Source organism: Condylura cristata, unplaced genomic scaffold, assembly GCF_000260355.1.
Source record: "Condylura cristata isolate star-nosed mole 26May11 unplaced genomic scaffold, ConCri1.0 scaffold00001, whole genome shotgun sequence".
Classification (NCBI taxonomy): Eukaryota; Metazoa; Chordata; class Mammalia; order Eulipotyphla; family Talpidae; genus Condylura; species Condylura cristata.
In genome coordinates, this window is record NW_004567102.1 from 34,248,439 (window position 1) to 34,274,193 (window position 25,755).

Genomic DNA, 25,755 nt, shown 5'->3' on the forward strand with positions numbered 1-25,755 from the left:
AGGAAAAGAGGACTATTTTTTGCTGTTTTTTTTAAAAAATAAGTTTTGACCTTTTCAAGACATGGGTAGTCATAATTTTTTCAAATCTTACCAGTAAAAAAAGGAAATTGCTTAAAACAACAGATTTTGATTTAAAAAAAAAAACAATAAAAGATACCTCTAAAACAGTTTGTAAAATCCATATAATGGTGTCATATATTATCAAAAGTAACTGTCAACTTTGTCAGTGGTGAAAACAATGCTGAAGTTGTTTGTCTCTATGTATATACTTAAAACTTACAGAGATGAAATAATACCTGGGGCTTACTTTAAAGCACCTGAGCAAACATAATAATAATAATAATAATGAAAGGGCAGATGAGGCACATTCCATGAATCAAGACTTGTTTAAATGTTTAAAGTATATTTTGTCTACATTTGTGAATGTTTATAAAATTCAGCTACACATTTTTCTGAGAATATACAAAAGACACTCCTATGGGTTTAATGACACAAATTAATAAAAGCAATAAATTATTGCTAAATACCACAGGAAGGAAAAAAAGGTATTAGTCATCCTTGCCCACTTTAACTTAAAGTTCAATTTCATCTGTTCTTGAAAAAATAAAATACATTTGAAAGCTCTCCTGCCCACCTATGACTTTGCAGGTGCCTCTATTTTCTTCTCCTTTTCCTAATAAACCTGTCTTCTTAAATTGAAAAAATAAAATAGTAGAATAAAGTTACAAGTGTGACAAAGTCTATAATAATATTATACATTTACAAAAGGTCAAGGTGTCATCTTTATCAGTCTATATTAGGATGAAAATTTTAATGATGTTGGTAGACATGAAAAATAGCTCAAGGTGACAAACAAATGCAAGAAAAAAGAAATGAACAACAGTTATCTCTAGAAAACCAGAGATACAGACTGTCTCATTAACAGAAATGTAAATAATGTACTATATACTCCAAGGAGTATTGAGGGAAATAATAGGTGTTGGATATTTTAAAAATCAGGTCTTTTACATTAAAATATAACACTTCTAATTTTGTTTTAAGAGAAACTCTGGTTTGTAATGCATTTTGCTTGACCTGTGTTTAAAGGATATAATAAAGTAAGTTGTGCAATGAATCAGCCTAACAGTGTAAGAATGCTACAGTGCGATCATCAAAGAAAGTCATTGTTGTTAACTAATTAAATCAATATATCTGAGAGATGGCACTGCTTCCCCGAGTTGGGTTAGTCTCCTGTCCACAGTTTTATTTTCCTTTGTGTTGTTTCAGTTTCTAAAGACCCTTGATATTGCTGGGCAAAAAAATGTTTCCCAAGAGATGCCATTAGGATGCTGTGTCATATATGACATTTCAGAACCTTGCTAGATGGCCAGACTGGGTGATATGAGAAATAGGTTTGCAAAAGCTCAGAGCAGATGTGTTCCCACAAGGGCCCTGAGAGTACTGTTGAAGCAGCCCTCCAAATTTATGTTACTATTTTGGTCACAGGCATATTCCTTCAATAGCTAAATATGCAATTAAAGTAAAACATCCACCTAGGCTAACTTAAAAACATTCTTACCAACCATGGCTTGTCACAGCAGTAATTTCTCATAGTCACCTTTATACTAAAAAACCATTAATGTTTAAATATGAAGGGTCTTTCTTTAATACATAGGATGGTTATTAACAATTAAGAGAAATTTTTGTTAATGGCATTATATAACTAGCAAAGACATAAATGTGAATGTATTTCTACATTTACGTAAAGTTTATTAGGCAGTTTAAAAAGGAAAACTTGTGATTTCTCTTATTTAACTTTTCTCTGCTCCTCTTCCATCAAACCTTCCGAAAGTTTTCCTAACTATAATTTAATCATAAAACTAAAAGTTAAGACACATAGAAGAGTAAAATACCAGTGTAAAAATTTACATTAAAAATTCATTTTAGGCTCTCCCTGGTGGCACAACCAGTTAAAAGCACAACAGTATGAAGCTATAGTAGCTGCTGCAGCACAAATTCAATTCCCGGTACGGAGGTGACTCACATGGCATAGCAGACCTCTTTTATCTCAATCGCTGCTCCCCTCAGTAGTGTGTTTCAGTAGATTTGCCTGTTCTGCTCCTCACTGTCTGGTGAATCCTCTCACCCCCAGCACCTCTGGCCTGTACCCCAGTTCTGTATGTATAAATAAACAAATCTTTTTTAAATAATAAAATTTCATTTTAACATCTAGGTTAAAATTTAGTTATTACATAAGCATCTTAGCTTATCATTTATCTTTTAAAAATATAGAAGTCTATGGCATTATAACAAAATGAGCCACAGTTAGGAAAAGGAATTTCTATTTATGGTGAGAGATAAGTTGCTTAAATAATTTTAACTTACAACTTAACTTTGATATTTAATGAACTTCCTTCATCTCCATCAAAATAGAAAACACTTCTATAATTAACTTACAGCCTAAAAAGCTGCCCAACTGTTATCTATATCCTGATATGGCTCAGTTCCCATTAAAATAATTAAATGAACACTAAATGAAATTTCACACACTGCCTTTGTTCCTACCAATAATCATATGTTAAAATGAAGGTTCTCTAGCAATGATTTTCTTTACTTTTTAAATCACATCTGCATTGACTTGTCATCAAGGGAATGATTTCTCACAAGAGTCAAGTCAATGTCATTGATTTCCACTTAAAATAAGGTAACCACTTGCTTTCTGCAGTGAGAGGAAATTGCCTTCTCTCTAAAGCAACTTTTAATGGCAATAGCCACCTGACCTCACGTCAAAGCATCAACTTAAAGCCTGTGGCACAAGCTTTATTTCCACAGTTGGTCGCCTCTGTTTCCTCTTCTTCCTTGATGGCATCTGCTTTTATGACACCAGCAAGTCTAAACCAAGGACAGACAGTAAAATGCTGAGGTTTATCTGCGTTCCAGGATATCCTGGAGCAAGAGAACACTCTGAATTTCATTAGAGATAAAATGCATACAGATTATGGAATATTATACTAAAGACAAGAGTGTAGAGCATTTTGGCTTGTAAAATGGTAACATTCCCAATGCTACCCATGGAGAAATCTTTTCCTTCTTACTCCAGCCCTTGTGACTGTTTTGGTTTAAGGCCATATTCTCTTCCTGTGTTTATAGAGCAGAGCTAGAAGATAGAGGCAGCTGAAAACAATGGATTTCAGCCTTTAGAATAGCTGTGTAACATGCCCTGAATTAAGAATGGAGAAACCAGTTTCTAAGTCAACCACTACATCAGTACTAATATTGTAAAGATAATTTACCAATTTAAAATGGTTCTCTGAAGAAACACAGTGCATCTCTTCTGAGGTTAATTCAAGGTTTGGCTGCCACAAATCACTTCTTAAATTCACCAAGAAGAAAGAGTCTCCAATAAAACAATCATTCTCTTGTGGATGAAGTGGTTTATTAGCAAAGGGATCAGGATGACAGCACCATTCTCCAACTAGAGCTCCCCAGTTCTCACTTGGCAATGGGAGCACTCTAAGGAGCTTCCTAATGGAAAGAGAAGAAACAATATTTTACAGAACAAAATGGAAATCAGCATGGAAGAGGAAATTCATTAACCTCATTGTTTGCAATATTAACTTTTCCCCATTACAAAAGTAATATTTACTTACTACAGGCAGTTTTGAAAATGCAGAGATATCAAGAAAACAAGTCATCCATTACTCACTGGCCAAGAACAAGTAACTACTTTTGACATGGTAACAGATTTCTTTGCCATCCTTCTAAGAGACACAGTGGTACACATTTATGTAAAGTCTGGGATCAGAAAAAAAGCACTAACTATATTTTGCTGTCATTGTTTTATTTAGTTGAATTAAAATTATTAATCATGAGCTTAATATCCATAGGTCTGCCAAAACCTTCTAGATCATATCCTCACAGTTAGATATTTTTTAGGTTTCTCATTATCAGCAAAGATATAAAGAATACTTCTACTAGAAAATTTGGGTGTATATTTGATTATTTGCTAGGGAGAAAAATCTTCTCAGTATACAAATGATGTGTATTTTAAAATCCAGTGCCAATATTAGAAATCTGTTTTCCAGAACAGCTGTAGCAATCTACAACCTTCTACCTACCTTTTTCAGATTAGAATACTATCATTTTTTTTCCATGTAACGTGGGAAAAAGATCTCAATTCTGCTCTAATCAGCAATTCTTTAATAACTTGTAAGATTGAACTGCTTTTATATTTACTGGTTGCTGTGTTTCTCCTGTGAATTATGATCAATAATTCCTTTCCAATGAGGTAGCTATAGCTTCTTAATAATTTGCAAATGTAGATTCTATACAAAAAAATATTAGTTCTTTATCATACAAGCAAAGATTTTTTATAGTGATTGCCTTTTAATTTGAGTTACTCTTCTTCACTTTCAAATCATGCAGTACTTTCCTTGGTGATTTCTCCCATTACTTTTTTAAATAAATTTTATTTTGGAATTTTAGGTTTATAAAGTTACAAAATGGCAAAGCTAGGTCTCATTGCTTCCCTAATGTTAAGTTCTTACAGAATCATAAAACCTGTTAAATCTACAGGTTTTATCTGCATTTCTATGGTTTTCCTTTCCTAAATTCTTTTTTTCTTTTCCAGGATCAACTATGATAAAATGTTGTTTTGTCTGATAACATCATCAAGTCTCCCTTATCTCCCATGGCCTGTAGGAGTTTCTCAGTCTTTCCTTATTTTTCAGGATTTTGAGAATTTTGTGTGGTACTGTTAAGGTATTTTGTAGATACTCCTCATTTTGATTTTGTCTAATATTTTCTCAAGATTCAACTGGGGTATGGGTTTAGGAAAGGAATACCACAGAGGTGAGTACCCTTTTTTCATGTCATATCAGAGGGGATATTCTATCAACATGATATATCATTTGTGATGTTAATCAGTTGAGTAAGGGAGCATCTCCTGGGATTCTCCACTACCTCAACTACTGTTTCTCCTTTCGCATACTCTATTCTTTGGGAACAAATCATTAAATTCAGACCACACTCACAGGGTGAGAAATTAAGCTCTACTTTCCCATTTCTTTTTATGCTTAGTACATTCTTACAACTAAGTAAACTTTTCCATTTGCCACTAGTTTTCTTTTAAGATTTTATTTTATTTTTTCTGGAAAATGCACATCTGAGACTTTACCAGGAGAAAAGCCAAACATGGTTTACTTCTTTTCTACTATAAAGTAGGAGAATCCATAGTCTAGAGGGAAAAGAAGATTGGGCAAGATAATGAAGAATTTTTGAAATAATTTATCTTCAGAAAAACTGAGACAAGAAATACGCTTCTAGTCTTCCTAAGACCCACGGCTAAGTGAATGCTTAAAGTTCCCTGCGTGCTCACACTCTCCACTCTGATCACTGATCCAAGAGACAAGCGAGTCATGCCACTCATACATGTTATCTTAGCTATGTAATCTAATCAAATAGTATGTAAATCAAAGCAATGTGAGTTTCTATTCTTCTGAAAACTACAGATGTCAAATGATGAAAGCAAGTTATTAAAAATAATAACTGGGGATATAACTATAGCACACTAGGGAGAGGAAGGAAAAGTACAAATTGAGAAGAACTCTGAAATCCAGTTACTTGAAGAATATCTAACTTTTCATTGCACTTTAAAGAAACCCAAACTGGAAAATGTAGACAGTATATTTAAGAAAACTTCAGTTTAAAGAAAAAAGTGACAAGAAAGTGGTTTCATATTCAACAAGAAGTACTGGTCTCAGAAACAAGTATTGGGAGGAGGTAGAGGAACAGGAACCCCTGCACACCATGGGTGGGAATGCAGGTTAGTCCATCCCCTAAGGAAAATAACACAAAGGTTTTTCTGAAAATATTAAAAATGGATCCACCATTGACCCAGAAGTCCCACTACTAGATAACTACCTGAAGGATACAAAACATTAATTCATTGCAGCACCATTTAAAATAGCCAAGTTATTGAAACAACTTAAGTACCCAAACATGGGCACTTCAGTACTCAGATGGGCAGTTCAGGAAGATGAACACAATGGAATGCTAGTCAATCTTAGAAAAAAAAAAAAAAAGATAAACTCTTCCATTTGCAATAACATATGTGTAATTGGAAGGGATTTTTCCAGGTGAAATAAGCCAGAAGGAGAAAGATAAATGCCAGAAGGTGTCACTTATATGTAGAATATAAAGAAACAAAACATAGGGTCAGATAAAACCAGTAACAAAACCTACAAACCTGAGTGTAGATTTGTGACAGAGATAAGGAATCAACTGTGGTGTGGACTGTGGGTGCCTTGATGGTGGGTGTGATGGGGTAAGAACACCCACAGGGGGAGATCCTATACCTCTAAGTCACAAACAGTATTGGAAACTAACGTTACCTCAATAAAAAAATAATTTAATATTATCACTAAAACATTTTTTTATTACACACACTCAAAAGATGTTGGTCTCACAATAACACCTTAGTAAATTAATGTACATTTACATGTTTTAAATGAAAATATTTAAGATGTGAATAATCAAATCATGTTAACTGTTTTTCTGATTCTCCAATAAACTGTGAGTTTCATAAAAAGGCAGTTAACAGGCCCTCCCTGGTGGCGCAGCGGGTTAAAGCACAGCACTGAGAATCTGAAGCCACTTCCGCATGAGTTCAATTCCCGCCTGCCGCCTGCCGCCTGCCCGGAGGAGACCACATGGCGAGCCAGACCTCTCCTGACCCGCCCGCTGCTTCCCTCAGCAGTGTACTTCGTCGATATGCCTGTTCTGCTCCCCACTCTGTCTCTGGTGAAGCCTCTCACCGCCCATGAGCCTCTGGCCTGTACCCCAGTTCTGTATGCACAAATAAATAAATCTTAAAAAAAAAAAAAAAAAAAAAAAGGCAGTTAACATCGAGAAGGGTGTAGACATTTAATATATAACTTCAGAAGACAAAGCTAGGAACAAAAATGCTGATTTCATTTAACAGAAGAACTTTCCCTTTCAAATTAGGAAATGCTACACCAGTAGCATCATTCAAGTTACTAAGTCTATAAAAATATTAAGAAGCAATTCTTTCAACATACATATTTTCCAAAAATCTACTATGAATTCTGCATTCAGCTGACACAAATTGTTAATATATACTGTCCCTTTTCTCAAGGCACCCATGTTCTTGTGGAAAATGGAAATCAATAAACAAATAACAAAATCATACTATAATAAATGCTTAAGAAAGATTTGGGGGTGTCTAGGAAGCAGGAGATGGCACAGATCCATTTGAGAATTTAAAGAAGACTTAAACCATTTTCTGCAAGTACATATTCCTACATGTATACAAAATCTGTGTATTATTTTAGGGGATTTAGGGATTCCCAAACCCAGTCCATTAATTCAGAGCAATGCAAATTGCTAGCAGAGTACACATGGACTTCAGAGAACAGACAATGTCTTTCTTGAATTGCCTACTGAAGGATAAACAGGAAGGAGTTCTTCAGGAAATGAAAGGAATTAAGGGCATAACAAATGGAGGAAAAAATATAAAGACAAGCACCATACCTTCTCACTTGCCACATTTTCTCAGTGTTGGGCTTAGTTTCTGGTTCACATTGTAAACTCTTAAATATTTAATCAAGTTAGTATTTATTAAAATTCTGGTGTAATTTGATAACTATGATGTGTGTGCTCCCTGCTTGAATCTTCTGCTTCCTGAGATGAAAGGGTTAACAAACCTTTTCCCTTGCTGCTTGAGAATCTGACCTTTGGTTTAACCACCTAGCTCTGTTCCCCTGGAAACCAGGTAGATAGTAGGCATCAAATTATATTGCTAGGCAACACTGCTTCTGATAAAAAATGATCCCTGATTGGTAAATTGCATCTGGACTGGGAGAAGCACAAATGAGCTATAAATATCCCATGAGAATGGTAGGCTTTGGATTTCCCTGAATGCACTTTCATATGGAGAACTCTAGCAACTAAGCCAAAGAATTGTTCCTTAGGACATCAAGATTCTTCTAAGGGTAGCTCCTGTACATACATGCCTCATAGAGATCTTGTACCTTATACCTGGCACTATATGGAGAGGCAAAAGTCCTCAAATGGGTGTGTGAGCTGTTACTTGTTTCAGCTGCTTGGATTGCAAGGCCTCTGTTGAAGAACCCCTGACACTGTCCTGCTAGTCAGCTGGCAACAATTGTTGCATGATGGTGTTATGAGTCTACATATTTAGGTGAACTTCAGAAGAATTCTCGTGGGCATCATACATACCTTGTTCCATTTAATGTTCACAATTTTGTCATATAAGTACCACCTAACTCCCCCTTCCTCCCCCCTCACTGTTTCAGAAAAGGAAAGTTTGGTTCAGAAATCTTGAATAAACTGACTGCACAAGTTCAGAACCAGGGGTGGTAAATGGAGGCCAGGGTCTTACCCCAGGTCCTCCTGGCTCCAGAGCGAAACTCTTTCCCATGGAATAGAGTTCCTTTTCTGGGAATGCACATCAGATAAGGAGCCTGGGAAAGCAGAAAGGTGACACTGTGTGGGGCGTATTACATGCCGATCTAAGGTACAGGAAGTTGGTTCTACAGGTAGGTGAAAAGCATTATAGAATTTTAAGTGATAGGTTAGATTTGAATTTTTACAAAGAAAGCAAACAAAAACACCTGTTTAGAGTGGCAGTGAGGTCTAATCAAGCCCCTCAATCAATCATTAAGATTCTCTGTCTCTTGACATCTTACATGTAGTGTTAATGCACAGATTCTCAACACATTACAAAAGACAGCAATGGCAAAATGTCATACATGATCACAGAAGTAAAATCACACCTAGATTTAAAGAGCTTGGAAGATTTCATGCACAGTACCTCAAAATATGATATTTCAAACTTAACTTGACTGCACAGCACAGTGAATAAAAGCTACAATATATCCCATAGCTATCTACAAGAGACATCAGAAGCAAGAAAGTACCTAATTCACAAATCACTACAAAGATAAAAGTGTTTTTACAGCAGAAAGAAATTATTCTGATGTCTTGGGGAGAAAAAAAAAAACCTTTGGAACAAAAGATGTATTTTAATCATCGACATACTGAAAGTATATCTAGCAAAAAAAAAAAAAAAAAAAAAAAAAACTTGAAGCTTTGATATGATCTACTTCCCAAGAGAACTTTGAAATACAATAGATACCTTCTTTTCAAGGTAGTTTGTAAAAAAAAAAAAAAAAATTGCTGAAGCTGAGAATAAGAGGAAAAAGACTCCTTAAGTTTTCTCTAAGATTAATATTCTATGAGTATCAACCATTATTTATAGTAAATTTACATTTGCTATTTATTTTTAATGTATCATAGAGCATATACTTTTGGGGAAAATACTTAAAATATTAAATGCTACTGATTGATGATGTTTATTTAAAATTTAAATATATAGACAAGAAAATGAAATGGCCCTTATTGTGAAAAATCAACCATTAATCAGTGACAACAACAAAATTAATAACATGGAGTTTTTACATATTGGGCTATAAGTAAGTAGACATTAAGTATTACATCAAATATCTAAAGCTTAAAATATGGCTTGTGGAATTAAGATAAATCCAGCTGACATTATCCAACTGATATTCTATAAACCCTATGAAATTAACTTTGTGTTTTATTAGCATTAGGTGCATAGTATGACTAGACTCTTAGGTTCCAAATGCTGTACAATATTACCAACATTCCAAATTATGCCTTAGTTTTTTTTTTTTACTCTTTATTCTCTTTTATGGAAAAGTGACCATATTCATAGCAGCAGCTACTTGCAGACTGCAATTGTTGCTGGTCTGCACTATGAACAAATCAATTGGTTGGATAGTCTTATATTTCTTATGTTTCCATAAAGTCCATTCTGCTTGTTTGCTTCTAGAGTTTCAATGACCTCATGAGCTGCTGGGCTGACTACTAACTCTGCTGGTGTCCTCAGGACACCAAATAGACGAGAAATCAAAAGACTTATGTTTGAAAAGTTTGTTTGGCCAACTGATGTAAATCATTCCTGATGTAAATATATTTTGAGAAGACATCACAAATTCCAAATACAATGATCACTTAGCTGTGTCTGGCACTATTCTCAAAGATGTATAGTTTATTATTGTTGCTTGAAATTAGGGCCTGGTAGTCTCAAGAAGTTCATAATCAATATACGTTCAGATTGCTTTTACAAAAAAATTCTGCTGAGGGCCCTCCCTGGTGGCACAAGGGGTTAAACCTCTGTAGCATGCATTCGATCCCCTCCAAGGAGAGGATGTAGCATGCATTCGATCCCCTCCAAGGAGAGGACGCACATGGCATGGCAGACCTTTCCTGACCAGCCCTCTGCTCCCCTCAACAGGGTATTTCAGTCAATCTACCTATCCTGCTCTCCACTCTGTCTCTGGAGAATCCTCTTACCCACTGTACCTCAGGTCTATATCCCAATTCTTGCATGCATAAATAAATAAATCTTTAAAAAAATCTGCTAAATTTGTTAGTTGGAGGATTTTATTATAAAGAAATGAAGGAAAAAAGGAAAGAAATGAAGCATTATTCATTTTTAAATAAATGAAACAAATGCCTAAAAACATGTGATCATAAACTAAGAAAAAAGACTGCTATAATTAACAGATTTTGTGTGTCCCAGAGTCATGAAATGCTAAAAGCCACTAGTGAATCTTAACAGATTAAGCAGTCCTCTAATTTCTATAATTTTCTTGACAAGAATCTTTTTTCATTTAAAAAATGAACAAGTGTTTGTCCTGTGCTAGATAATCATGAAACACAGAACCAAAGGTACAACTTTATGAGGTTCACTAATCACATTTTTATACTGATAGGACTTACAGGTTTATTTAGTCCAATCTCCTTATTTTACAAATGAGAAAACTGAGGTCCAGAGCAATAAAATGACTTGCTCCTAGATAATAAAGCTACCTGTTAAGCACGGCAGGTAGCTTTACTCCACTGCTCTTATCAGAGGAGCTTCCAGAACAGATAAGCCAACCTATCCCAGTATGCTATGTTGGAGAGATGTTTACAGTTCATAGATTTTGATTTTAGCACATACACGCCTCTTGGTTTTGCTTACAATTTAACAAGTGCAGAAGATGGCCTTGTCATCAATATAAAATAGATAGCTGAAATAAATGAGAGGACCATGGGCTTAATCTAAACAGTGAACATGATGTCCACTAGAGGAAGCACATTTTCTACAAAAGAAAGAGCTGTGGGGGTTGTCTGCTGATTGAGAGTGAAATGAAAGTAAATGAGTCATCTACTAAGGAGTTCTCTTTATTATTCAAAGATAGAAACATACCAAGATACACAGGTGAGATAGGAAAGGCTTTCAGGTAAACCCTGCTTATGTAAGGCAAAGTCCACTGTTTATTTTCTCAGAAAGAAAAAGGGAAAATGTTGGACATTTCCTTGGCATACCAAAAACTATTGACACTGGAATCCAAAATGTGTGAAACACTAAAGAATCTTACAATTTGGAAAAGGGAGTGGAAGGAGCCTATAAAACCAATTAAAATGAGCTTATTGAGCATTTACGATCATCATGTTACATCCTCTAACTCAACTGACAAGTTGGGAAATAGGAACTGCTGGGCGTAAAAAGAAGCCGAGGCCTTAGGGACAAGGTTTACTGGTGGTGTAGCCGGTTCCATTCTTTGGCTCTTGCCTTTATGCTACGTGGTCTCCCAGTTGTCAGGGTGAGAACAGGGCAGCAGTTCTCCATAGTTAAACTCTCTGATTGCCAACTCTATGATCATAAAAAGGATTGACACAAAACAGAAGATACAGTTTCCAAGAGTGTAAGTAATGATTGTTCAAATCCACGATCCTTCTCCAATGAAACAGAAAACAGCCGGTAACAAATGAGCACATCCTTTCTGCACCCAGCACCAGACATGCTGTTACACTGAATATAACTTTTTCACACTATACCTCCTAGGTCACCTATTTATTGTACAGGCATGTTTGTTTCAGAAACTTCATGTGAATTTCAAACAAAATGAAATACACTAAGAGAAGAAAACGTTTCTTGGTTGAACTAAAGTGTAAACTGGGAGCCCTTGAATCTTTCAGGCTGAATGGGTCTGACACAGTGTGTGTCCGGCAGCAACTGCCGCTCTTAGATAACCTGAGCAAGGACGTTCTCCTTCATCAGCACATTTAGAGTCACCATCTTTCTAACCTGAGATAACCATCGGGAAGAAGCTTCACTCACAACCCTCTACTTATTCCAGAACAAATTTATTCAATTTCATCTACCTGGGATACTGTGAGAAATAAGAAAGCAAGGAAGAAACACTAGTAGGAGGCCCAAATAAACACTCCAATGTTTATTTAATTCAACTCAGCAAGTATTAACCTCACTACTCACTAAGCATTGTGCCTCATACTGGGGATTATGAAGACGATAATTGTAGCAGTAATTACTACAGACAGAATGCTTACTATGTGCTAGGCATTGTTATAAATACTGAAACTCATTTGGTCCTCCCAGCAATCCTATGAGGTAGCTCCTATTATCTATGTTTCTGTAATATGAACATTGAGACCCAGAGTGGTGAGGTAACTTATCTATGGTCACAGCTAGTGAAGAATGACTGTTAATCTAAATCATCTGGCTTCTGAGCCTGCATTTCTAATCACTGCAGTATACCGTGCTCTAAAGTGGGGATAAGGATTGCAGGAATCAGTAAGACTCTCCATCCCCAGAGTCTACAGCTTTATTGAAAGACACAAATAAACCTTAGAGGTATATATAACCAACAGCAGATACAGGGGATGCTCCCAGCAGGAGATGTCTGTCAGCAGAGTTTAGGAATGGGGCTAACTGGAGGAAGTTGGGGTATAGAGTACATTCTGGGAGACAGAGTCTTTTTTCACTAAGTCCTAGAGCGAAGAAAAGGATGAAGAGACTGTGGGCCTGTAGGCTGGTCACTACTAGAGCTGTGAACAGAATGTGTATCAATAATTGTTTTCCGGGAGAAAGGATGGAGGTCTGGGAAAGAGGTGGAGAGGTAATCAGGCAAGCACAGCAAGGACCCAATGTGACATGTGAAGGTCTTGTGGAATACATCCTAAAAGAAATGGGGTGTCTTGAAGAAGTTTGAACAGGGGAGGCTGCTGCAGTAACACAGAATGATCAAAGGAGGTGAATCTAGAACAAGGCTGAGTGCATAAGGCTCTATCAACAGTATTACTGTTACTCTTCTTAATAGGTAAGAAGATATAGTAGTTTGGACTGAGGTAGTAGCATTGGAGATGGAGGAGAGTGGACGTAGGTAAGAAATGCTGAAAAGGAAAAGTATATGATGATTGACTCTAAATGGGGGAACAGGAAAGAACCCAAGAAATCACCAGGTTTCCACACTACCAAGTGGAGGTGTAGAGTTCATTGAGACAAAGACAGCTGGACAAGGACCAGGTTTCCAATATGGAAAAGAATCCACTCACATACAAGTTTCAGCACTTTTCTCAGAGGAAACACATCTAACCCAAAACTCAAAATTCTTTCCTTAAATCTTGTTAACAGTAATACGATTGTGATCTCTTTCCAGCCCATGAGTGACTAGTATCTGAAATTTTCAGGGAAAGAGTTTGTACACAGGAAACAAGGAGACTGAGAAGGAAGAAAAAAAATGTAGAAAATAATTAGAGGAGTCAATTTGGGAATACAAAGAGAACTTCCTATCTCAGTAGCACATCACAAGAACAGGTTACAGGATTAACCTAATCACTGAGAAAAGGCTAATATGTGCACTATAAATACTGTTTAAATAAGCAGGGAAATAGAAAATCCTTTTAGAAAGGCATTGATAGAAATGGTTCAAATAAAATGTGGGACGGCAAAAGCTGCTTCTACTTAGAAAATTCACTTATTGTGGAAAATGTCATTCACCAAAATGACAAGTAAAACTGGTGATGGAATTCATGTCTCCTCTCAGAAGAAAGGCACTTCAAGGGTGGAGACAGGCTCTCTACCAACACAATCTTCCTCCCTTAAAGCCAGAATTCTACTGTTTCCCTTTGCCACCTTGAGAAGATCTAATTGCTCTGTGTTTGTTCTCTAAGAGTTCTGAGGATGTTCAGAGACATTAAGCTGGCTCTCATCTTAAGGTCATGCATTGCTCCCTTGGCAATTCACGAATTCTGATAGAAAACCACTGCCAGACCCAGAATGAATCAGTGTTAAGTATGTTGCTTACCTGTCCCTTATTATGACTTCACCGCAGGACTGGCAATAAAATGTCCAACATTCTTGTGCTTGTGAGCTCTGGTTAAACATTGAAGTCAGTTCTAAAGAAAACCAATGAAATAGCAAATCTTAGAGGTTTGGGCAAACCTCTAATATTAACATACTGAAAGAGCTTAAGAATCAAAACAAATTACTATCAACACAAACACTGTTTATGATCTATTTAGAAGTAAGCATTTAATTAATATTTTCCCATGACTCAACTAGTAATAAATTCTGTGAACACTTCAAAAACAACAGATTTTGCTGAGCATCTCAAAGCTGGGTTTGGCCATATATATCCATGCAACACACTGTAGGGTTACTTCTTTCATGCTAAGAACACATTAAGGATAAGAGAAAAGGAGGTATTTCCTTTACATCTAACTAACTACATTGATCTTCACTATCATCAACTTTCCTCTGCTATGTTTTAGGTATCATTTTTCATCAGTGTGACTGCTAGTAAATACAGCTCTGATATTAAGTTTTATTTGACTTATGTCCAACTTGCAAATTACCAGTACATACAAACAAAATGAATATTGATACTAGTCCTTATGGGGCAGCTTCCTGAAAATGGAATTGTTCCTAAAAAGAATTCGAATTCCATATTTCAAGGGCAACCACAGTTTCTGATGGAAGCTGTAGGGAAACATTTATTTTGCACATTCATACATTCATTACTTCATTACCAAAGAAACTGTCATTTCACCCCACTAAAATATTTATCTACAAAGCTAACCTAAGGACATGAGGCCATATGTATTAGAATCAAGTATTTTGAATTTAGATCCTGTTACTCTGTAAGTATTTAGATTAAAGATCCTGATGCTGGAAACAATAATCCCTGACAATTAAAAATCCTTCCATTTAATTTCTAGGAATACCTGCCAATCCTAATCGGACTAAGGTGAAGGAAACAATGTTCATTATCTATGAGCACATAGGAAGACCTGGATAAAACTAGTCAAATATTCTTTTCAGTACCAATAAAACAAATTATTCAGTCAAACACTCCCCTCTGCAGGCCAGCCGGTGACTCACTAGCTCAGCTACAGAATTTTCTGTACAGTGGCAGGGATTAGTCCAATGCTTGTACAACATCAAATTTTACTATAGTCCAGTTCATGTCAAGGCTCGTGATCGCATCTACTTTATATTCAAATTAGTGCAAGAATATGTTATTAAAGTCCTTAAAGAACACCTTAGAGTTGAAAAGCCAACCTTAAAAAAAAATCCAAAAATATAATAGAATGCAAAAAATTTCACAAGTCACTTCCCACAATACTTTCATTTACATCAGTACACATCTGTTATTTATTCATTCAGCAAATATTTATTCACTATCTACTATGTGGAAAGCTCTAAAGGAATTAGCTACTGAGGAATCTATTTTGCATACCCTTTCATGCACTACAGATCAGGCCTTTGAACAAGTTCCTTTTCAGAATTTGAATAAAATGTTTTTACAATATAAAGAAACAGCAAAGCAAGGAATGAAAATACATGCATACCAACACTTAACATTTAGTTTATCTTGTCTTCAGTTAAAAGGAAAACAATGTTTTTTGATTTAAAATTTTTTAAGTAGGGCCTCTCTGGGGGGCACCCAGGTTAAAAACAGCTCTATCAGGGCCTCCCTGGTGGCAGAGCGGGTTAAAGCACTGAACTAAGAAGCTTAAGCCACTTCCGCATGAGTTCGATTCCCCCTGCCCTGGAGGAGATCCACATGGCTGGCAGACCTCTCCTGACCTGCCCGATGCTCCCCTCAGCAGTGTGCTTTGTTGATCTGCCTGTTCTGCTCCCCACTCTGTCTCTGGTGGATCCTCTCACCCTCCACATCTCTGGCCTGTACCCCAGTTCTATATGCATAAATAAATAAAGCTTTAAAAAAAAAAAAACAAAACAGCTCTATCACGCTCTGGGGGCCATTGCAACAGGAGTTCTATCCTGGGCCAGGGAGCTGACCCACATGTCCCCAGCAGACCTCCCCTGTCACACCCACTACTCCCCTCAGCAGTGGATTTCAGTAGACCCATCTGTTCTGCTCCCCACTCTGTCTCTGGTGAATCCTCTCACCACCACCCCCACCCCCCTTCAACATCCCAATTCTTCTATGCAAACAAAAACAAAACAAAACAAAACCTTATTTGTTCAATGCCTGTCCTTAAGTTCCATAAGAAAATTAGACTTTCCCTCACTTGTTCACTTCTGCAACTCCAGCACTTGTATCAATGCCTCCCCGCCTAACATGAGAGAATATTTGTAAAAGAAATGCATTTCTTTGTAATGCTTTAAAATCAACTATTCTTGCATAACTGCCATCTGACTTAACCTTCACATCAACTCTGTAAGGCCGGTGATCTTTATAATTAAAGAGTTGAAAGCGGGAGTGCATGGAAAAAGTCTATACTTTTCTGTTCAGTTTTCCCAGGAACCTAAAACTGCTCTAAAAATAAGCAGGAAAAGAGCACTAAAAAACAAAGCAGGAAACAAGAGCCCAGAAAAGTTAAGTGACACCTTCAACTCCAGACAGATAATAGCGAGCAGAGTTGATAAAGGTCCAAGATCTTGATCCCCAGATTTGCATTCCATTGAGGAGCAGTTATTTTCATCTAGGGAAAGTTCAGCTTTTCAACTGAAAAATCATCTTTGGTTTATCATAAAAAAGGAATGCAGAGAGGGCTAATCTTACTCGTGCTGAATTCTGCCCGCGCCTGCAGCCTCAGGTGCACTCCGTCCCCAGCCACGAACTGCAGCCCCCGGCAGGAAGAAGGTACAAGCCTGACCTCTGCTGGAAGGCTGATCTCTGTGCAGCTGTCTGGGGTTTTCATCTGGAGCGAGGACGGCGTTATGGAAATATCCATCGACAGACCTTCTTCTTTCTGTTCTCTGATAATCAAATAAAACACAAAAAATATTTCTGACTGATGAAAACCATCTGATGAAAGAAAACAATTGCTAAGAGTCTCTCCACTCTTATTCAATAGGATTCCCTCAGTTACCACCCCGGAAAAAAGGCAGCAAACTGATAATGGACCCCAATCTATAGTGACACACTAACTTAGGTCGGATTAGAGAGTACTTTGCATTGTCGTAGCGAGATGGAAGTTCCAGCATTTACTTTTTATTCTTGTTGCTTCTCCTGAGCTGCTCTCTCCTGCCAGTCTCCTATCTTAATGTTTCCTCCACCTACTTACCCTGGACCTTCCTGGGATCACTCCTAGAGCCACTCTGCTTGCAAATTCTGCAGTTCTTTTAAGCGACTTGCTGTGCTCCCTGTTTCTTCCCACCTGTCTCCCCAACTTCAGCTTCTTGGATCCACCAGCACAATTTGATTTGGGTTTGCAGTACAACTCACCCTTGATCTTTAAAATATTTTTTAGCAAGATAATTCAGTGTAAGACAGTGCCTTCTTTATCTTTGCACCCCTTTGCCACTAGCATGGTTTGACATTCATTGACTCACTCATTCATTCAATCATTTTTGAGTTCTATAATGTGCCAAACACTGGAAATACCATTAGGTTATTTTCTTTGCCACCACCCTTACCAAAGTAGGGGACAAGCAAGTAAAAAGGAATGAACAAGGGAGCAACACTGTATGTGAACAACACTGTATTTCCTGGTATTTCCTGGTACAGGCTTCTGTGGAAGCTCTTGGGAGGGTCCAGCGGTTGTCATAGGCCAAGCACTAAGTAAATGCTACTTGAATAATGAATGGGTATATAAGTGAAATATTCTTCTGAGACTAGCATTCAATAATGTTTTGTTTTACACATAGTAAATCAAAGTAAAGTATTACTTGATATAAAGGATTTTGCTAAGGATGTCAGGATTGTGTGGAAAAGCTTCCTTGATACACATGTTCTCCTGTGTTTGAAGCAGAATCATTCACAATAGCCTAAGACATGAAAACGACCTAAACCTCATTGACAGATAAAGAAGATTTGATATATTTGGTTGAATACTATTTAGCTATTAAAAAAGGAAATCTTGCTTTTGGATTGAACTTGAGCTGATTATGCTAAGTGAAGTGAGTCAGAAAATTAAAGACACATACCAAATGCTTTCTCCCATATGTAAAATACAAATAATCAGTGCAAATAACTGGCAAAACATAACAAATACAACTTTTTGATCTACTGTGTGCAAAATAAAATATTACTGAGTGAAAAATATACTGGTTACCAGTGGGGAAGGAAGGGAGTGAGAGGAAGGGTATGACTGGTCTGATAGTACAAATGGCCCTAGAACTTTGGTGGTGGGTGAGGCGAAGTATATACACACACACAGGGATGAAGATATACCTCCCAAGTTTACATACTATTGCAAATGTAAGAATTAAAAAATTAACGGAGAAAAAAATTTAGTGATGTATTAATATGAGGCATGAAAGGATTTACTAATCCAATCCACACCAACACAAATCGCTCAATATAGACCATAAAGAGTACAAAACAGTCTCCACCCACTAAGCACCAACATCAGAAGAGATGGAAACAAATAACGTGCCTCTCACAAAGCCAAAAATGTTTAGCATTGTAACAGGGTGCACGGCAATCAGGTTCTCCCCAGGTGGAGAGTAGGGGTGGCCCTGAGGTAGAGGACACCTAAGTGCAGGCTTCTGTCATGTGTTATTTTGCATTAGAAAATACTAAGATTTTTCTGCTGGTTCCTTTTCAAAGCCCATAGCGCTACACTCACTGGTAAAAGAGAAAATCAGGAACCTGAGGTTTGTTTTTTTTTTTTTTTTTCTGGGAACTCCATCTACAACAGGGTGGTCTCCAGGAAAAGGGGAGGTTCCAGGTTCCCTCCCCCACATTGGGTGCCAAATCTGCTACAGGGCAGGGAGAAGACACCCCTGTACCCCCAAGCCTGTCTGCTCTAAATAGGTTCTGCTATTCACTGCATCAAGACAAGACATATAAGATCTTTAATGGAAGGGAACTTTAATGCAGTTAGTGTGCAATACAGAAAAGACAAAAGGATATAGTTTCTAAATCAAACAAAGTTATCCATCCCCTCGTGGGTGAAAGTTCACCCAAAAGGGATCGGCACAAAGCAAAGCCTGAAAGCTCACCACAGGCCTAAAGCATTTTCGGGCAGGGACCAAAATGGCAATACCAGTCTGGGAGGAAAAGAGCAAAATCACAATGAAGATAAACCTCCTCATGGGTCTCCCACACTCGTCTGTTTCACCCAGTCCAGGACCAAGAAACAAGAGCCACTTCTTCACATGTCTCTCTGCTCTATGTGCCTCCCTCAGGTCTCCTTCTGGCTCTCTAGCCTACTTCCTTCCTCTTCAGTCTCCTCTCCAGATTCTTCAGTTCTTGCCTCAGCTCCACCCTCCTTTTGGGTGGGGCAAGGAACCTGGAACCCCCCCTTTTCCTGGGGACCACCCTATTACAAAACTTTTGAGTTGAAAGTCAAGTTTTAAGAAATAATGATCCTCTAAATCAGGAGTCAGCAAACTTTCAAAAAGTGAAATGGTAACTATTTCAAGTTTTACAGGCCTGTATGGTATCTGTTGTATATTCTACTTTGCATCTTTATAAAACAACCCTAACATAAGTAAAATTATTTCTATTACAGCTATTAGGCTGTAACAAAACAGACACCAGGTTAGATCCGGGTTTGCTGACCCTTCTCTAAAATACACACTGTGTCCATTTTGCTATTTCAGTGATTTTCAAACTGAACTGTGCAGCTGGTATCTGGAAGCACCTCAGAGATACTACTGGGTACACAAGCCCCCACTCATGCCCCAACTCTGGCTTGCCACTTTCCTTCCATTTCCCATCCTAAAAAGTGTGGCAAATCATACAGGGCTGAACAAGGTAGTATCTGTGCAGGTCGGGGAGAGCTACAGTGGTGTGGGATGGTTGTGAGTACCCCAGCAACACCAGGAGGGTTCTACCAAGAGGACCAGCCAGAAGGGGTGAGGAGGAAATTAAGAGGAGCACCAGGGGCAGTTCAGTGTGGGGTTTCAAACTTGCTTTTGTAGGTGCCTGTAACAAAATACTTATACAACATTAATTTTGTCTAGTTCTGGAGACTGGGAATTTTCAAGTCTGCTAGCAGACTTGGGGTTGCTGAGACCCCTCTTTCTAAATTGAAATGGCCACCTTCCCAGTGTTCTCATGGCAGAGCAAGCATGTTGTGGTGCCCCTCCTTACAAGGGCACTCACACAGAGATGGGAAGTCCCTCATGACCTCATCTAAAGCTGTTATTTCCCGAAGGACCATTGGGGGTTACAGCTCCATGTGCTGAAGGGACAGAAACATTCAGCACATAGCAGAGTCCAAGCAGGAGAGGAAAGAGTCACAGTGAGCAGGGGAAGAGAAGTGGAAAAGATGCAGCAGCAGGTTAGTTACACAGAAGGGAATTGGCCAAGTAAATAATGAGGATGTTGTCATTCAAAAATAATAAGGAAAAAAATATCAGGGTTCTTTGAGAAAAGTTATTACATCCAGGGCTGAAATAGGAAAAGAATATGAGCCAGGACCATCTTGCTATGCAACAAAGAGAAGAAGAAATCAAAGAATGGCTAGGGACATGTAAAAAAAAAAAGACACAGAAAGTCTCATAAAAGGACCCCCCTGGCCACATGTGGTATAATTTTAGCAGAAAGTAACCCATTGATTAACATAGGAACATGGTCCATACCGATGTAAATAAATAAATGAATGTGATGAAGGGCTATTGAGGTACAGAATACTTAAATAGTCTCAAGGAATATTAAGACTCATTAATTACGTGGAAAAGGTAACTTTCTGGGGGAATAGCATGACAGACACCACCTGATTCAAGGGCTCAAATGGAACAAATCAAAATCATGTGCTTCCTGACAGGATGCAATGAGAACTAAATATTACATCTGTGCTATTCCTACCTGAATCTAATTTGAAGGTAAAAAGAGAAAAACCCAAACGGAGGAATTTTCTACAAAGTAACTAGGTTATCACTTCAAAGGTGCCAGCATTTTTTTTTTTTTAAAGATTTATTTATTCATACAGAACTGGGGTACAGGCCAGAGATACGGAGGGTAAGAGGATTCACCAGAGACAGAGCGGGAAGCAGAACAGGCAGATCGATGAAGTACACTGCTGAGGGGAGCAGCGGGCGGGTCAGGAGAGGTCTGCCACGCCATGTGGTCACCTCCGGGGCAGGCGGGGATCGAACTCATGCGGAAGTGGCTTTAGTTTCTCAGTGCAGTGCTTTAACCTGCTGCGCCACCAGGGAGGGCCGGTGCCAGCATTTTTAAAGCCCAAGAAAATGAGGAACTCTTCCAGATTGAGAGACTTCGGTAAGGAAATAACGAAATGCATGCTTCTGAGCTGGATTCTTTTGCTATGACAGATGTTATGTGGATAACCGAATAAGGTTGGTATTTAGTAATATATTTCTCAGTTTGGGGAACTGTAACCTGTAACCGGTAATTACACATAGGGAAGCCAAAGTAAAGTATTCTGGAATAACAGCAACTCTCAAGTTTGATTGTTTCAAAACAAAGTTTTGAGGCTTTCACTGTCAGCATATTTTATACTTTGGGTTTTTTTTTTTACAATTCACTTGAACTGTTTAGGTGTGACAGCCTCTTCAAAACTATCCAGTGACTTTGCCAAGACCACTTATATCCACTACATGGTCAGTATGACTCACTGATACACAAGGGTGAGTAGTTAAAATTCCAGGCATCGTACAACCAGTTGACCTCATTGCAGTAGGTGCACATCAGGGAGATTCTTTCGTTTGGTTGGAGATTCTTATATTACTTTGTTTGTCTGGTTGTTCTGGGGAGCAGGTATGTTAAACATTTACTTGCATGCCACTGTGGGACCCTCCACTGGGGGATCTCCGGTATACCCATATCTCTCTGAACTAGGCTCCCGTTAGTGCTTGCAGTTCTTTCACAGGGAAAGTCTCCTCCCAGGCACTAGTAGGCCATACCTCATCTCCTTCAGTTTATTATTCAAATTTTAGTTTCCTACTTGAAAAAAGACAGCATGATTTTTTTTTTCTCCCTATGTCTTTCTCTCCCCTGACTACCCCATTCCAGGTACCTGTTTCTACTCACTAGAACATATAGTTTATTTATTTTGTATATTTTGTGCTGTGCTCCCACTACCACCATTTAGCACAATAAGGCCTTTGATGTTTTTAATGTTCACAGCTGTATTTTCAACATTTAGAATCTGAGTTTTGGCACTAGAATAGAAACTCAATAAACATCTGTGGATTGAATAAAGAGTGGCAAAGTTTCATCCCATGGAATGCTAAGATTCCATTAAATATAAATTCATCTAATGCAATTCACAGATTTGTAAAGGGAAAGGGAAAAAACTGACCATCTCAATCCATGCTGAAGTCATTAAAGAAATGACTTATATTCATGATTTAAATCCTTTGCAAATTGTCAGAATGAATTAGCTACCACACAATATGTGCTTTAAAAGGTATGTACATAGAAACATAGGTTGAGAGTTAAAGGATTGAATAAAGACAAGATTCAGCCAAAAGAAAAAAAGTGTATAATGTGTGAATCCTTGTATAAATAGTTCAAGAAATGTCAAGAGTTTATCTTTTCAGAATGAAATCAGAAAAGTGGTTGCTTTTACAATGTGGGGAAATTGGTGATAAAGCTTAACAGCCAAAGACGTTAAGGATAAAACTAGCAAAGCAGAAGTGCAAGGATTGGGGTGGGGTTGGGGATGTTAGGTGGGAAGACTGTATCAGAGGCTGTAGGGAGGTTGTTTTGTCTTTTATAAGGCTTGGGTTCTTAAAACCCTGCAAGGTGCACCAGAATTGGAGCTATCTATCTGAACTCTTGAGAAAGAAAGGGACAATAAACACTCCATTTTACAATTTTAAACTATCCAGATTTAAAGATTCTATCCTTGAGGAGAAGATAGGATTTGAATTCAGTGCTTATGCCAAATTCAAAACTGCCACACTCTGGTACTTGGCTGATACAGAGGGAAGAGGAAAAGCCAAGCATCCATTCACCTCAGCGTGGCGCTGTGCCAAATAGTTTAAGGATTTTAAAATCTAACTTAACTCTGAAACAGTCACAAGGGAATATGTGAGGGAGCTCGTGGAACCATTACTGGCTGCAAAACAAAACAATTGAGAATATTTTTCCTGGAAGTCTGTATAATGAATGACTAGTTAAACGTTTGCAGACTTCTCACTGGAACTCACAATGTAAATTAAAAAATGAGCCGCAATGAGAAGTCTACAGCCTCTGTCAGCTGTTTACTGTCCACACGATTACTGAATAACTGTGTCAGTTTCTATACATTAAGCAGTTTGCGGGAGAGAAAACAAAGAAGATGATTTACAAAGCGGGAAGCTCACACATTAGAACTGATACTATAACATAGATCCCGACAAGTAAACAAAACATTTTTTTGCAGTTTTGTTGGAAACGCCCAGAACCATCAACAGTGTTTTCCCACCATTGCGTCTCAAACTTAAAAATGCATCTGAATCCTGGGAAACGTGCTAAAATATGAAGTTCTGACTCAGCATGAGTGTTGGGGCTGAAGCTGCATTTCTCAAAAGTGCAGACTGCCAGTTCAGGAGAACTATATGAGGGGGGTGGAGGAGAAAGGGAGAGGGTTTCAACTTTGACGGAGATGCTCCAAGCAACTGGCGGTAAGGTAAAAATCGCTGTATCGGAGGAAGGCGGAGACCACCCGGTAGCAGAAAAGCACGCTGGACACTGAGCCGAAGGGTCCCACTCCCACCCCTGGCCTTACCCCACGATCAGCAGCGCGCTCTGCAGCTGTCTCCGCACCTCCAGGAACACGCGCGTCTCCGCCATGGCGTGCACCCAGCCCGAGGTTCTAGCGAACCTGGACCACCCCGCCTGCACGCGGGGCTGGGCAGCAGAGGCAGAAGAGCGCCGGCAGCCGGGCCCACAGCGCGTCCGCCCGCCAGTCCACAGCGCCGCCTGCTGGCTGGAGAGCGCGCCGACCGCGGCGAGCGGTGTCCAAGCTTCCTCGAAACTGAGCGCTGAGAGACACAGGGAAAAGCAGAACCGTCTGCTTCTTCTGGGTGCAACCTGGTGCTTTGGCTCCCCCCAATGACCTTAAAAATCAGATGCTCAGTACACTCCTTTGGCTACCGAAGGACTAGACTCGGAGAGAGAGAACTGATGGAGGGAGACAAGATGGGTACAGTTCTCCGGAGACAAGAGATAGGAAATTCCTTCCCCAAACACACTTTATCTCTCTTACCCCCTCCGCCCTCCCTCCCTCTCCTCTCCCCTCCCTTCTCCTCTCCTCTTCTCTCTCTTTTTTACCAAATAGGGTGGGTGGTTAGTTAGTTCTCTTGTCTGAGGTCACAAGATAGCTAGGATTGACTTGATACTACTCAGTGTAGACCCAATTGCTCCAAATTGAAATAGTTGCAAAAATTAATAAAATTTGTTTCCTATGCAAAAGAGAATGTGGTCACCTATAGCTTCACAAATCACAGGAGTACCCACTTATATAGCCTCTGGGGAAAAGAAGATAAGAATGATGCACTATCAACATTTCCACGATTCACTTTTGCAGAAGTAAAAACATTCAGAGAAGTTGTAATCTCATTACTATCAGAACATAATTTTGAAAAGTTGGACCAAAAAACGATTTATTTTTTTAAGATTTATTTAATTTTGCATACAAGAGCTGGGGTGTGTAGGCTAGAGGAGCGGGGATGAGAGGGGATGTGACAGGATTCACCAGAGACAGTGTGGGGAGCAGAACAGGCAGATGTACTGAGATACACTGCTGAGGGAAGCAGCGAGCAGGTCAGGAGAGGCCAGCTGAGCCATGTGGGTCAGTTTCCTGGCTGAGTATCGAACTGGAACTCGTGCTGCAGTGACCGTGGATTGCTTCACAGTGCTGTGCTGTAACACCTTGCAAGTCCGGGGGTAATACAAATACTTAAAATGGGAAAATATGAATTATAAGCCATAAGAATTTTAATAAGAATTCTTTTTCAAAAAGTGGTGTTAGTTTTTTTAAATAAAAACGACTGTGTGTACAAAATGTCGTATGTTTATTGATGTTTTGCTATTACAACGTCATAATTATCACTCACCAATCAATGTGAACACTTTCCAAATAAGTAAATAAAACCTTCCCTAGAGATGCTAGCTTAAGACCAGTTTTCTAAAATTGATATTTGGGGTTTTAGAAGTTGCTTCAAAAATTTCTGTATCCATCACAATTTAAAATTTTGGATGAAGGTAACAACGTAGTTTAAAAAAGTTATGTTTATTGCTATTGCACCTCAAATGATTCATTTACAGGAAGAGTAATGGTTTCAACCTTCGTATCTTCACTTTTAATTCCCAAGATTGTGAAGTGCTTAAATAAATGCATCATATCGAAGTGTGAACATTATGCATTTACTATGCAGTATGCATTTATAATTGTTACTTTTAAAGATCATAGTTCACATTTGTAAAAATCCTAGCACAATGGTGCAACCTTCCTTGGAGTACCACTACATTTGGAGAGTTTCAG

General features: G+C 38.3%; 1 protein-coding gene across 1 annotated transcript in view; it reads right to left on the bottom strand.

Moving 5' to 3' along the window:
* UBE3D (ubiquitin protein ligase E3D) overlaps window positions 1-24,090 on the bottom strand; it is a 106,641-nt gene extending 82,551 nt beyond the window's left edge. The window contains exons 1-4 of the mRNA XM_012720487.1: window positions 23,998-24,090; window positions 16,929-17,125; window positions 14,202-14,292; window positions 3,273-3,504 (exon numbers count right to left, since the gene is read on the bottom strand). Of these exons, the coding sequence (XP_012575941.1) occupies window positions 3,273-3,504; window positions 14,202-14,292; window positions 16,929-17,125; window positions 23,998-24,062 (585 nt within the window). The 5' untranslated portion in view covers window positions 24,063-24,090. The remainder of the gene's footprint in view (window positions 1-3,272; window positions 3,505-14,201; window positions 14,293-16,928; window positions 17,126-23,997) is intronic.
* Between the last annotated feature and the right edge of the window lie 1,665 nt (window positions 24,091-25,755).